The 14,037-nt window shown below is 45.7% G+C and overlaps 1 protein-coding gene across 1 annotated transcript in view; it reads right to left on the bottom strand.

Annotated features, from left to right (window-relative positions):
• TERF1 (telomeric repeat binding factor 1) overlaps positions 1 to 14,037 on the bottom strand; it is a 337,355-nt gene that overhangs the window by 119,121 nt on the left and 204,197 nt on the right. The window contains exons 6-7 of the mRNA XM_086965882.1: positions 7,784 to 7,893; positions 5,713 to 5,847 (exon numbers count right to left, since the gene is read on the bottom strand). Coding sequence (XP_086822008.1) covers positions 5,713 to 5,847; positions 7,784 to 7,893 — 245 coding nt within the window. The remainder of the gene's footprint in view (positions 1 to 5,712; positions 5,848 to 7,783; positions 7,894 to 14,037) is intronic.

Below are 14,037 nucleotides of genomic sequence, written 5' to 3'. Positions count from 1 at the left end.
CAACAGCGACCATCGCCCCCAGGAATTCCAAATCACATCGACTGTAGCAAGACCAATCAGCATGGACGCAACTTTGGGATCCATCTTTACTTCCAACTTAAGAAGGATCAAATGTACAATAAAAATACAAACTCTAAGGCCGAAGCAGCAATCCAACTCTTCAATTCGCCAGCATTCAGCCCAGAAGACAAAATAGATCACTGGGTACAATTCACTGGCAAGTTACTAGATCGACATGCAGAAACCTTTGCTACAAAAAATAACTCCCAGAGAGCATGGGAAAAGAAACTAAATTTTGAAGGCTCAAAGACTACTGTTAAAACAATCCAAAAAATCAATAAACACAACTCTGCACAGGCTGAGAAGACTCCCAGAGAACGCCACTGCACGAGCCTCCTTGAATATTCAAAGGGCAAAATTTAAAACTCTGAAATGGAACATCAACAGAGAGCATGAGAAGGACCTTTGGGCAAAACTTCCACACGATACAAACAGCAACAACAGTGTCCGCTTCTGGAAGACTGTGAACGGGATTATCCACCCACGCCATAAGGGTATTGGGACATATATTTCAGAAGTAAACTGGGTAAAATTCCTTACTACCCACTTCAATAACCAAACAGACAGTGCTGGAACTCAAACGGCCAATCGTTGGACATCTGAAGAACAAGTTGGAGCAAGCAAAACGTTGGCGAGGGAGCAGGAGCAGCCACACAAAGAAAACAGACCATCAGGCACTGATAACCTCTCTCTGCCTCTCTTAATCAAAAACCAGATTGCCAAAGGGAGGAAGGGAGGGGCTCCGGGACCGAACGGAATTCCACGTGCCCTGTTTAAAGCAAAGAGTGAAGACTGGGCTGATATCCTGCAATTTCTATTTCTGGAAGTCAGACGGCTTAACAGAATACCGGAATCATGGAAGGTCTCAACAATAGTGCCAGTCCATAAAAAAAGGTGACAAGGCTGAGCCCAATAACTATCGCCTAGTAGCTCTAATAGGCAATCAAGCAAAATACTTTGCGGGCACTATACTAGAGGAGCTGACAAACTGGGCGGAGGCGAACTCAATAATATCGCTAAACCAGACCGGCTTTGGAAGTTAGTGACCACTGACCCTCATCTTATGGGATGGTGCAGTGAGCTAAAAAACGGTGATGGATCAAGCCCTGATCTGTTGACTGGGTAGGAGTATTCTGCTTAATTCAGAAACTCTGTCCATCACCACCCCCTTTTCTGAATCGTTTTGTCCACCATAAGCGTGGAAGGGTATGCTCAGATGTGAGTCCCTTGCTCATTGCACCATCAGGATTCAAGCAAGCCGGGCCGATGACGGCTGTAATGCCAGAAACCGGTCCCCGGAAGCTTGTTTCCTTCCCAGTGAAAGAATTGGCTTGGTAGTTTGGTTTGCCCTGTTCCCATGATGCACTGGGACAGGGACAGACTAATTTGCATGTAGCCAGGTTCTGAGCTGGGATGGTGCAGTGAGCTAAAAAACGGTGATGGATCAAGCCCTGATCTGTTGACTGGGTAGGAGTATTCTGCTTAATTCAGAAACTCTGTCCATCACCACCCCCTTTTCTGAATCACACAAACACAGAGCCACTCACACACAGAGCCACTCACACACAGAGCCACTCACACACAGAGCCACTCACACACAGAGCCACTCACACACAGAGCCACTCACACACAGAGCCACTCACACACAGAGCCACTCACACACAGAGCCACTCACACACAGAGCCACTCACACACAGAGCCCCACACACACAGAGCCCTACACACACAGAGCCCTACACACACAGAGCCCTACACACACAGAGCCACACACACACACACAGAGCCACACACACAGAGCCACACACACACACACAGCCACACACAGAGCCACACACACACACACAGAGCCACACACAAAGCCACACACACACATACAGAGCCACACACACAGCCACTCACACACACACACAGAGCCACACACACACAGAGCCACACAAACACAGAGCCACACAAACACAGAGCCACACAAACACAGAGCCACACAAACACAGAGCCACACAAACACAGAGCCACACAAATACAGAGCCACACAAACACAGAGCCACACTGTACAACATGGCTAAAAAAATCACATTGACAAAGCCAATAGCTCTTATGTCGGTGAGGCCTACGGGCTTTGCCAATGTTTTTTCTGCTGGGACAAGAGTTTCGCCCGCGCAGCGAGAGCCAGTTGACCACCATCAGCGTGCTGGCTCCCCGGCGACACACCCACAGCCACCCGCCGCCCAGCCTGACGGGGCTGCCGGCCCGCCAGACACGCACAACTCTTCTTTCTATGCCACGCCACCCGCCAGCGCTCCCTGCGCACAGCCAGCGAGGGGACCAGGCGGTTATACTGAGCCCTGGGGCCCTGAAGACACATCTGAGCCGCTCCAACACCATGGCGGGACCTCGCATGCTGGTCGTCTGCTGCCCCCTGGAGCCTTGCAGCACAGCCGCTCCATGTCAATGCCAGTTCCCCGCTCACCACACTCTGCCAGCCCGATCAGCCTGTGCTCCAGCAGCAGCAGGCAAGGCTCGGAGAGCAGCGCCGCACCTTGACCATCCAGCTGCGGCGCCTCCACCTCCTGTACTCCCAGCGACGCCGGCTTCATGTCCTTGGACGAGTACAGCTCAAGCCCTGTAGACGCCGGGCGACCTTGTCTGCGCGCTGGGGCCCTGCAACACCACCACCGCAGCAGCACCCGGGAGTCTGTGGCTGAGACACCCCCACCCCCGGCCGGGAGATGAACGGCTACATGTGCATGGAGCGACCGCCCAGTGGGGCCAGCCTGGGCCACCTCCACCACTGCCGCCTTTCCAGAGAGGAGTTGCTCGATCCGGCACACAGGAAACATACCTATTCGCTGACCAGCCCCGGCCCGCCAGCGTAGCACCCCGCAGGTCTCATACGCCTCCCTGGACGAGGCCACCCTGCTGCGAGTCACCAGGCTGCAAAAAACATGCGCTTATGAACGCAAGCCTAAAACTACCAGCCACATGGAAAATGGAGGAGACTACATATTTCTCAGAACCATTTCGGCCGACAGTGCACCCAATTAAATGTCAACAAAGTAGTCTCTGACCCCTCGTACTCACACCCAACGTTGTGAATCCAAGCGGCTGCCCGTCAAGCAGCCGGTGCCTGCACGAGTCGTGGCCGGTAGCACCGCCTTTCCCTAGCGCTGGATTTATTGTTCTTCTGTCCCACCACCACTCCCGCAGGAACCCTGGGACCACAGGACAATTCGTGTCCGATGAGGTTGCGGAAACATGTGGAGTATCCCCCATGACACCTTCTCCTGGGTTTTTGTAACCCTTCGGCTGACATGCAAAGAGAATGACGATGGATTATACAGATCGAAACACGGGGCAAAACCAACCAATATAGGGAGGAGAGGACGGATAGGAGGTAAATAGCGGAGCCAAGGGAGGAGAGCGAGCACGGTGGGCGAGGTAACAGGAGCAAGGAAGGAAAGGAAGACGGGAAACAGGGGAGGGGACACGAGGGAGGAGGAGGAGCAGCGAGCAGGGGGAGCTTTAAACGAGGACAGGGGAGGAGAAAGAGGTTGTTGACGTAGACTTTTCTCTTCCCCCGACTTCCTTCTGCTGTAAAATGTTTCTAATCTTTATGGAGCAGGCCCCATAAAGATAAAAAATCTTTTACAGCAGAAGGAAGGCAAGGAACCCAGTCTGAAAAGGACGGGGCTAAAAGAGAAAGAAGAACATCACTGGGACCTCTTCTCCAATGGCTGGCCACCATTTAGGAGGCCAGCCAATGGAGAAGAGGGGCAGGGCTTAACCTCGCTAGTGAAACTCACTCTATGCCATTAAGTCTCTCTAGCGAGACTGCACATGTGCGCAGTCTTACGCTAGCCGAGACCTAAAAAAGGAGGGTATTTGGGTAATGGGGGTGAATTGGTGAGTGAGGGACAGGGTAATGGTATAGTAACATAGGCACAATAACTATTATATACAATAAAACCTATGCAGCCTAATATAGGTCTACAGTTCCCATATGTACATAACTCATAGGTATATACTCATTAGCCTGTTCTGATTCTATGAGTTAGTTAATATGCAGTAGATGGTCTACATTTCGACCCCTGGTGGAAGGAGGGTGATTTGTTCCTCACTGTGGGGTCTTGATCAGGACAGGGTTGTGTAAGGAGCACTTGTGATAGGAAAGACTGTCAATGGACGATCCTTGTAAGGCACTCAAAGGCTCCTTGGACTTTTGCTAAAAAAGCTTGCACACAGGGAAATGAATCTCCCGATGCAGGGTGGAATCAATCTTGGACTGGGTCTCTCTCTTAATCCTTGAAACCTTGAAGTGAGGTCTCACGACCATTTCTCGAACGTACTGTACTATTGACCCAGGCCGGGTAGTTTTATGGGTTCACCCGGTTAAAACTTAACACAGGTGTGGAAGTCTGGACTGGCTTCAGTACGGATTCTGAGATGGCAGTCCGCGCCAAAGAGTCCCACCTGTGGATGTTCAATTGGGGGCCCTGGGGCTTTGTGGTCCCCAATGCATGCCAGAGGAAGTCAGTAGCATCTGGAAAATTCCCAGCACTGCTTCCTTGAAGGCTGCAGTTAGTTTTGGGATCAACAACAGCAAGGGAAATACAGGGTGTCCTAGGACAAAACTCAGAACTGGCTCTGAGTCAGAAGATGCTGGTCACTTTGAGCAGTACTCTAGCGATTTCTCAACAGACTTTGAGTGGCTGGATGGAGACAAGTCCAGCTTTGCTTTCTTTCCTGATGACACTTTTTAGACGTTGAATCAACAGAAGATTATAAGCAGGATAGGGACTTGATCTGCATCAACCTTGTGAAATCGAGCATCCCAGTTACAAGTGTGACATCTTCCCTGGCACACGGTCTGTGGTAATGTCTGGAGTCATCACAAAATCGACCAAGGTAGAAGAAGAGGTCAGATCTATGTTGAAAGGTGCGGAAAGTGGAACTGACAGCAGCATTCAGAGTGAAGCTTATATGTGGTCTACCACATCACTTCTGCTGTGGTATGAAATCACCACAGACGCATATGATGCCACCTACTGGAGCACAGGAGTATTACTGAAAAAATCTGCAGATCCAGTGAGGTGCCCGAGAATATTTTACAGATGTATCCGCCACATAAAGGAGTGTCCCATTTCGTCATGGTTTATGAATGTAATTTTAACTAAGAAATGTTCAAAAACAAAGGAGAGAAATGTAAATAAGAAATGACCCTGTTTTTATTGCTATAGGTTTCATAATTGAAGGGAGGCAAAACAAATTCCACATAATCACTAAGTTTACAATGCCAAGTCACCTTCCTCTTCTTCCAATCTTTGCTACCATAGCTACCACTCCACACCCGCTTCTCGTGCTCTTTCCATCTTTATTCTCTTTATTCTACATCTGCTCTCACACTTTTACCACCTTGCTTTCTATTACCTTTCTATAGGTAATATCTGTCTCAAATCTTATCTAAGTAGTCAAAATCTGTCATAGTCTACTTATAAAACTCAGATAAATATGCAAATTTTTTACAGACATGCAGTGATGAGGTTTACCCTAAATTTAGCTTTGCATACAGTAGAAATAATACTAACCACAAAAGATAATTTAGTGTTGAAATTCTGACAACAACATAACAAGTGGACAAAGAAAAACAGCACTTACTGAGCTGTATGCAGCCTTTTTTTGTTGTTCCTCAAATATTGTACATCTTTGCTTTCGTTATCATCTGTATCTTTCTTTTCAATTAAATATCTATCTTTTTTTAAATTAGAGGTTGAGACATAATCACTGCTACACCTACAGTAAAAGTAAAGCACAAAATTAATATTCAGAGTATGAAGACTGTACATTTCAGCTCACAATAAAACAATGAAATGGGCCATTTAATATGTTGAAAACTGAGCAGGATATTAGGTAAAAATAAAATCTAAGGGCATATACTCTGGAATGCACGTTTGTGACACAACACATACTAACATTTCTAACATGGCAGAGCGAATGATCTTTCTGGGAGTTTCGGAATAACATTAAAGAAGACTGTGTATGTAAAATAATGCATTTGTAAACTGGGACAACAGCCCCAAACCCAATACAACCTGACCATTTCATTATACATTACAGAAACTAGATACATTACTGAGTTGATGTAAGAGGTCTCTACAGCCAGCCCAACTCTAATTTGTAGACTGATGCAGAAATCTTCTTTAACGCTATTAATGTTTAAAGCCTATATAAGTCCTGTTCTATGGCATTGTGAGTCTCTTTAGGTAGATCATATATATATGCTCTGACATTAGGCTGATGTACAACTCAAGAGAGTTTATGACAACTTACACATAAATCAAAGTTTGTGGGCGACCAATGTTTGTGTAAAATTTTCGTTATGCTTGTGAAATGTCCTCATTCGCAAAACTCAATACATTTTGCTCTATGTGAAATTCCATGAATTTTGAGCATACAAAGTTTTACAATATTTTGCAAGAGACTTGTTGGTAAAGAAAATGTTTCACTAGGGCTGACATTTCTTGTGGGGGACATTTTCTCCTAATACCAGTCTCCTGAGTATCACATAACTTTTGAACACAATTGCATTCGATTTTCAAGGGCAAAAAAGAAAATCTAGTTACACAAAATTTCAGGGAATTTTTTTAAATTTTTGGAAAACTAAGTATCACATACACCTTACTTGAATGCACTAAAGATAAAATGTTGGAGTAGTGGGTTACTCCATGCCCAGACCTTTTTTCCCAAAATTGCAAAATAGACAAGATTAGTACATAGGATTCTAACGTTGACCAAAGTTAAGAGTATTTGTTGCAGTCTTTATCAGCTGCATTCATAATGCATTCATAGGTGCCTAAGGGCATGCTGGTTTTGATTATGGTTTTGGATTAATAATGGATGGAAGTGTTCTTATCTGAGGAACACCAGACTATGATTGAGATTTATAATGGAGCCAAATTGGACTACTTGTTACCCTTTAAATCTTGTCTGTAGAAGAAAATAAAGAACGTTCTGATGCTTTGGAACAATGCATTGTGCCTTGTGACAAAATCTAATTCAATAATAATCCAAAATCCTTTTGATAACACAAAAAACTCTTTGCAAAACATTGCACAATTAAAAGTTATTTTTAAAAAGGGTCAATTTATCGTCCTTTAAATGGACAAAATGGAGGCTGTACAAAGAGTTGCTATACAAGATGACAGTGGAACTCTTTGCAGCACTCTAGTGGGATATCCACAGCTTGCTGTATTCCAAAAACAATTAAGAATTCACTCTTCAAAATTAAATGTCAATAGATTTTTCAATGTAATGATAGGGATGAAGCAGGACACTCATTGTTTAGCTAGCTCCCGAGACTAAGGGGCACCTGAGGTGCCATAGAAGAAATCACAATTATATCTCTATAGGTCTAAAACCAGTCTGCTGCCCAACATTCACAATAACTGGCAACTCTCAATTTAGCTCGTTTTATTTAGATATCATACAGAAATAAAATTATATTTAGGTGAAGAAACATGTGAACTAGTTTTTCAAATGTCGTTTAAGTGCACACAAGTTAGAGGATTTAGTTCTCTCAGAAAAAGTCAATTTACATCACAGCATGGATTCCTCTAAGAAAAACTTAATTTAGATAAAGTAAACATACAACTATGCAGTTTTTGGTTCAATTGAAATTGTGCTATGCACCAAGATAGCTATTGCAACTTAAATATCATTAAACACAAACCTTTTCTTTTTCTCACAATTAATTTTGCTTTCCGCTGCGATGTCATTTTTAGTTTCATCACATTGCACCACCGGTGGCATTCTTGATGCTTCAACAACTCTTGCAGCAACCTTGATTAAAAAAAAAGTTTTATTTCAAACAGCCACCACATTAACTCCAAATACATTTGGTATGTCATGTGAAGGAATTCATGCACAAGGAGTTGACTTATATGGTTATACAACAACAACGGAGTATCACATAAGAACTTCCAAGTAGTGCTTTGAAAATGTAAAACTGCATCAATTCATTCAACCATTCCAATTATCTGCTGATCAGAAACAACGCCATAGAGTCAGTAAATATTTTAGAATCAAGCGGTCATAAATAAAACGCATTTAATTAAGATCTCTAATCTTAAAATGCATTTAAAAAACTTTAATAGACATTTGAGCAAAATGTTAGTGAATAACATACTAGCAAAGAACACCTGTGTGGGGGTGAATTGATAAAAGAGTAAAAAAGCTGAATATTAGTATTAAGTGAAATGTAGTTGCCATAGTGGCACCTGTATAAATAACAAGCCCCTCTTCCATCAGACTCATGAGTTGTTCCTGCTGGCATGGTACAGGACTGCAGCAGGTTTTTTACAGAAAAAAGGCATTTGGATGCCAGGTGCATGAATGGTTCCTACAATGCCTGGGCCAAATTTCCTTTCCCCGCCTCTTGACAAATCCTTCACCTTCCCATACCTTCAAACCTTTCTCTTCATAAATACTGAAGGTACATATATACAAGCAGAAAGAGTAAAAAAGAAGCACCTGGCAAGCGAGAAAAGAAGCCTAATAGACTAAAGATGTCTCAACAGCAGCAAGATTGTCCCTGTTCATTGCACTGTTTTGAAGGCGATCTATAGGTAGAATTTGAGGTTGCCATTTGAGAATATGGCATCTGTGAGAACCATGTATAACCTTAAGTAATTTCAATGGATTGGTTATCCCGTGAGCTGCAGTAGATCTGCATGTCAGGAGGGAAGGAAATCTTACTTACACATAAACAAGAACACAGAACTTGAATCTTGCTAATCCTTGGGTGGTGTGTGGCAACTAAAAAAAATATTTTCCAAGAATGATTATGTAGGGTACTTAAGTACATTTGTGCAAATGGAAAGCTTACCAATTAAGAAAGGCCATTCAGCAGTTCCCGGAAAGATGACATAGGGGTTTATAGTCTTACTATAGGAGAGGAGATCATTTGGCAAGTGATATAAAAACATTTAATCACCGATATGATGAATAAGCATGTTTAACAACATCATTTTCTGTAGGTCATACAAGCACATTTATTTGAGGAGTTACTCCTCTCTTCAGGCTACTCAGAATCACTTTTGTTGGGATGCAGCTCAAACTCCCTCGGGGTGCAGCTCATTTTGAAGTAGGATTACAAATTAGTAGCTTTTCCTTTTCCATCAGGGAATCTTCGCTCTTATTCATGAGCAATGAATAGAATAGTATTCTTCTTATCTGATAGCGGAGGAAACATGGATTTGTGAGAGTGGACATGAGATGGACAGCCAATAGATTATTTATAATTAACCTAATGTGGAAAATTGATACAAACATGGTGAACATTATCGGCGCCATCTTGCCCCCTTTTCAAGCCCATTCGTGCGCGCAAGCGGCAGCCATTTTGAACACCATGGCCTCCCTGCCCCTCGCTGATAGCCAGCGCGTCTCTCTCTCTCTCTTAACCTCGCAAGCATCCCCCCCGCACACTGACAACCCCCGCTCTCTCATGCCTTGGATCATAAACCCCCCTTCAGCGCAGCTTCACCACAGAATCCCATCCTGTTCCCAGCGCGACACCTCCCCTCATTCCTTTCATGGCCTCAGATCCTTTTGATGCAAACCCCTTTTTCCTGTGTCCCCGTTTATCTTCCTTGTTCCCAGGCCGCCACCTGGCCCTGCGGATACTGTTTATTACCCCGTACAGTAGGAAGCTTCCCCTCCCCATCAAAAGACCCCCGAATCGATCAAAGCCCCCACCCCATGAGATCCGATCAACCCCATGCATTCCGTGAATCGGCAGAATGCCCTGCTGTGCGACAACCATCACCTGTTGTGACCGGGGTGGGAAATCCTACTGTAAATGTATGTGGGAACGGGCCTGAAGGGGAGATTCCGAGGATGTTCTTTCAAACTATCAATGTGTTGCGAGAATGTGTTATGTGCAATAAAGGTCATAAACCCTAGTATAAGAGGCCAGGCCTCAGAGATGTGGTTAGAGCACCTCGTGACGATACTTGCTGTCTGAATTGATGTGTTCTCCTCCGGAGAGAATAAAATCCTCGTTTCCTGCCTTCCAGTCTCCAGCGCCTGCTTCTTCATTGATTAACCTTGGTGGGTCATAGAGGCGATACCGCCGGGCAACATAAAAAGGGTCTTTGGTTACTGGTTGTCTTTGGAACCCTTTTTTACAATTGGCGTCCCAAACGTGGGGCCCATCAGCGACTCGTGGATCCAGTGGGAGAGGTCCTGACGACAGAGTGAACGACTGCAACGATCGGAAGGTACCCTGTCCGATAGACCCTCGTCTGACAGCCGATCATCCGAACTTCACTGGTTCCGAACAGACCTCTCTCGAGTGATCTGCGGTCCTGACTGGGAACCATCAGGAGTGCCACGAGAAGTACGAAGAGAAGAGGACGATCGGGCGCTGGATTCGGAAGACAAGAAACTGTCCATGCGGTCCGGGTAAGGTCGTGTAAACACGACGAATTGCAAAAGTGATAGATAATTGAAAGTGATTGATAATTGTTGAGAAAATACTAGTATTACTTTTTGTTAATTTATTGGAGATTCGCTGTCTGCAAACGGAGAAACAACAGGCTCTCCCTTTATAAACAGCGAAGGATAGGTACGCACCCGTCGGACCTATCTTTCTCCCCCACTGAACAATTGCCCCTTCCCCCCATTGATTAACTGTTATAGATTGTTTTCTGGAGATTCTCTGTCTGCAAACAGGGAAAAATAGGTCCCCTCTTTACAGATAGTGAAAGGGTAGGTGACGCGAACCTTTGCGAGCCTACTTATTCTCCCCATTGACCATATTGATTTTTTATTTTTGACCTAACATTGATTGCTCAAGATTGGTTCATGAGGTATTCACTACGTGCAAACAACGTAGAATAGAAATATTCTGTCTAGTCTTTGCGCGCAGTGATAAGATAGGTAGTGCTGACTATTATCCCATTGTGATCCGTCATGCCTGTCTTCTCCCCACTGGTTAGTAGCCTGTTTTACCCGGACCGCTTATTAGAGATGAACCATCCGGCTCCGCTGGAAGGCACCCCTAATAAGGACATGTTCATGAAGCATGGATTGATCGCTATAGCCTATAGTGAGCTGTGGCATAAATATACGAAAAAGGATCGAGAAAGTCAGTGGCCACTGAGAGGATCCTTTGATCTTGACAAAATAGAAATGGTAGAAATAGCCCTTCGTAGGAATGAAACAACACCTATTATGCTCGATAGTCTCGGTATGTGGAGCAAAGAAGCCACACGACGAAGGGAAGGCGACGAATTTAGGAAAGGTGAAGGGACACGACGGACAACCCTCCAAACGTCTAGTAGGCAAAGAGAAGGGCCAGCGATGGCACAGTCCCGAGGAGTAGATATGAAAAGAGAACGGTGTAAAGGGGTGTGCCGACAAGTCAACCCCGGAACACAACGACCTGAAGGTAATCCCCCGACACTGCGCACAGGACGAATAGATTTAAAACAGAACCAATGTGCTTTCTGTAAATGCCTCGGGCACTGGAAAGCCCAATGCCCGACTTTGCAGAGCATAGGTAAGAACGGAGGGTCGACAGAAAGGACAGGCCGACAAAAAGGGAAAAGGCGCGAAATAAAAACCAATCAGACTAGTGCGGACAGGACAGACAGAACCACCCCGTTTGATTATGCTCGATGGCACAGATTTCGTCAGACCAATTTTAACGACATGTTAGAGTTCTGGGACTGATTGCTCTCTGTTGCTCCCCCACTCTGAAAAGCAAACACAACTGCAGGCCAGTGTAAACAACCCCCCGTTAGAGAAAAGACTCAAGGAAGCCAAGCGTCTATTATATAACTTAGGATTTAATTATGGTAAAGAAAACACACAACCAACAGTAAATAGAATAACTAGTAGAACTCTCTAAAAAACAAACTTGACTAATAGGAAAAATACAAAACATATTATGCTCACTCCGGAAGTCCTCGAAATGTAACAGTTCGATGGTCCCGCCCATCCGAAACACATAGCACGTGTGGGGCGGGGCCTGCCAGCAGCCATGAGCCAAAAAGAGATCGCCGGCGAGAAGGTCCTGGAGGCTCCACCAAGCAGGCAGTGAAATGGTCTTTCCATACTACCCTTCCAGGGATGGCGTCCCCCGGGCCGCGAGTAGGGAGGGGGCGGCTGCAAATGACCCCCTCCCTCGTATCTCCTGGTCCGGCCATCACGAATCTCTCCATCGAACGGATGCAGGGTGGGCAGGGAGGAAGAGGCGACGCGGACGAGCCTCTTCCACCTCCACAGGTAGGAGGCTTCCCTGCCCTGGTCCAGCGCCGATGTCCTCCAGCCGGACGACGGCTATATACCTACGCTGCACAGGACACATAATACCCGACTGGTATATTTCCTTAGCACAGGACATACAAGACCCGTCTGGTATACTTGCATAGTACAGGACACACAATGTCCGACGGGCATATTTACGGAGCACCGGATGTACAGTGGTCCCCCAAGAGTCGGAATCAGGGGTGTAGGGTGGTCATCATGTGCGCCCCTGATTCCAAGGGACGGCGTAGGATGCGCCGGGAGAGGAAGGCGGCACGGACGAGCCTCCCTCACCTCCCCAGATGAAGGCTCCACCGCTGCACCCTGGCGCCCCGAACCAAAATGTCCTGCTCCAGCAGCATGATGCTCTGTCCTTCGCCATCACAAGAAGTTTCTTCCACTCCTGATGGATACGACAAAGGTGGCTGCCACAGGGTCTCAAAATGGCGTCTGGGCCCTCGAAAGGCGGGTCTAGGCCGCTGGAGTAACTTTGTCCGAAATTGCAACTCGGGCACTTGCCCACCTGGGCGCAAGCCCCCACCATCGACAAACGTCCCCTCGACTTTGAAGATTCTACCAAAGTCCCAAGAGCCCTCAGCCCCTTCAGGCTTCCGGTGAGGAACAGCTGCATTGATCTCAAATGAAATAACCACGGCACAGCAACAAGATGGCGGTGCTCTCGTGTCTGCATCAGCTTCCGTCTGAACCACCCAGGAACATTATGGGCTAACGAACTCAAGCAAGTTCCGGCTGAACATCAACATGACCCGGTAAGAAAGACTCTACCCCCTCCCTCTCTTGATTGACGGTCCACGCCACCAGCCCCTCTGTTAGCACAGTTTCTTTTGAACTGCCGAAAGGGACCCTGGTCCAACCGCCAATCGTCGAGGATATTTTTCCTCTGGTGCTACTTCCGGACTAAACCGGTCTCGCCCAAAATGGCGCCGGTGTCAATGGAAACTAACGGACGCCTCGTGGTGTTCCTTAACTAATGAAACTTGATGTACTAAGATATATATACGAACCATTGTGCACTCAATGGGAAAGGGAGGAGGGTTCACTTGGCGAACGTTCGAGAAGGGGTTCCGTAAAAATGTTGATTTCAATGAACGATTTATTTTTGATATTTATTGTAACTGGTACATAACGTCGCTTATGATGCACACCCACGGTTTACATCTAGGAAAATGTGATTCCGATGAGCTTGATTGTGTTTCCATTTATGAACTGAAATGCCCCTGATTCCCTCGTCACGCAATGAAATGTTTTTAGTTACTTGCAAATAATAAATTAGGCCTTTTTTTACATGTTCTTGTGCTACAAAATAACCCCCTACTGCATGTGCTTCCATCGACGACATGTCAGGCCAAATTATGATTGTGCTCTCACATTTTACGTACTGAACGATTATATAAATAAAGGTCTTAAGAACTATGAATAGACATCGCATATTTTTGTAAATGCGGGTATCGGAGGGAGGGTTTTTCTGTGCGCAACTGTTCTGCTCTTTTTTAAAGGTTATCCGAGAAATGGTTGTTCGGCCCCAGATTGATGATCGGATCCCAGGTATGATACGTTGCCTCCAAAATATGCGACTAAGCTCAGGAACTAACGTATGAAGAAGGACCTCGACTTCTGAGAATGGGTAAAGTAAAGCGGGGTGATTGATAAAAT

The sequence above is a fragment of the Lissotriton vulgaris genome, chromosome 4_1 (assembly GCF_964263255.1).
Source record: "Lissotriton vulgaris chromosome 4_1, aLisVul1.2, whole genome shotgun sequence".
In the NCBI taxonomy this organism is placed as follows: Eukaryota; Metazoa; Chordata; class Amphibia; order Caudata; family Salamandridae; genus Lissotriton; species Lissotriton vulgaris.
This window is presented reverse-complemented; position numbering and strand designations above follow the sequence as displayed.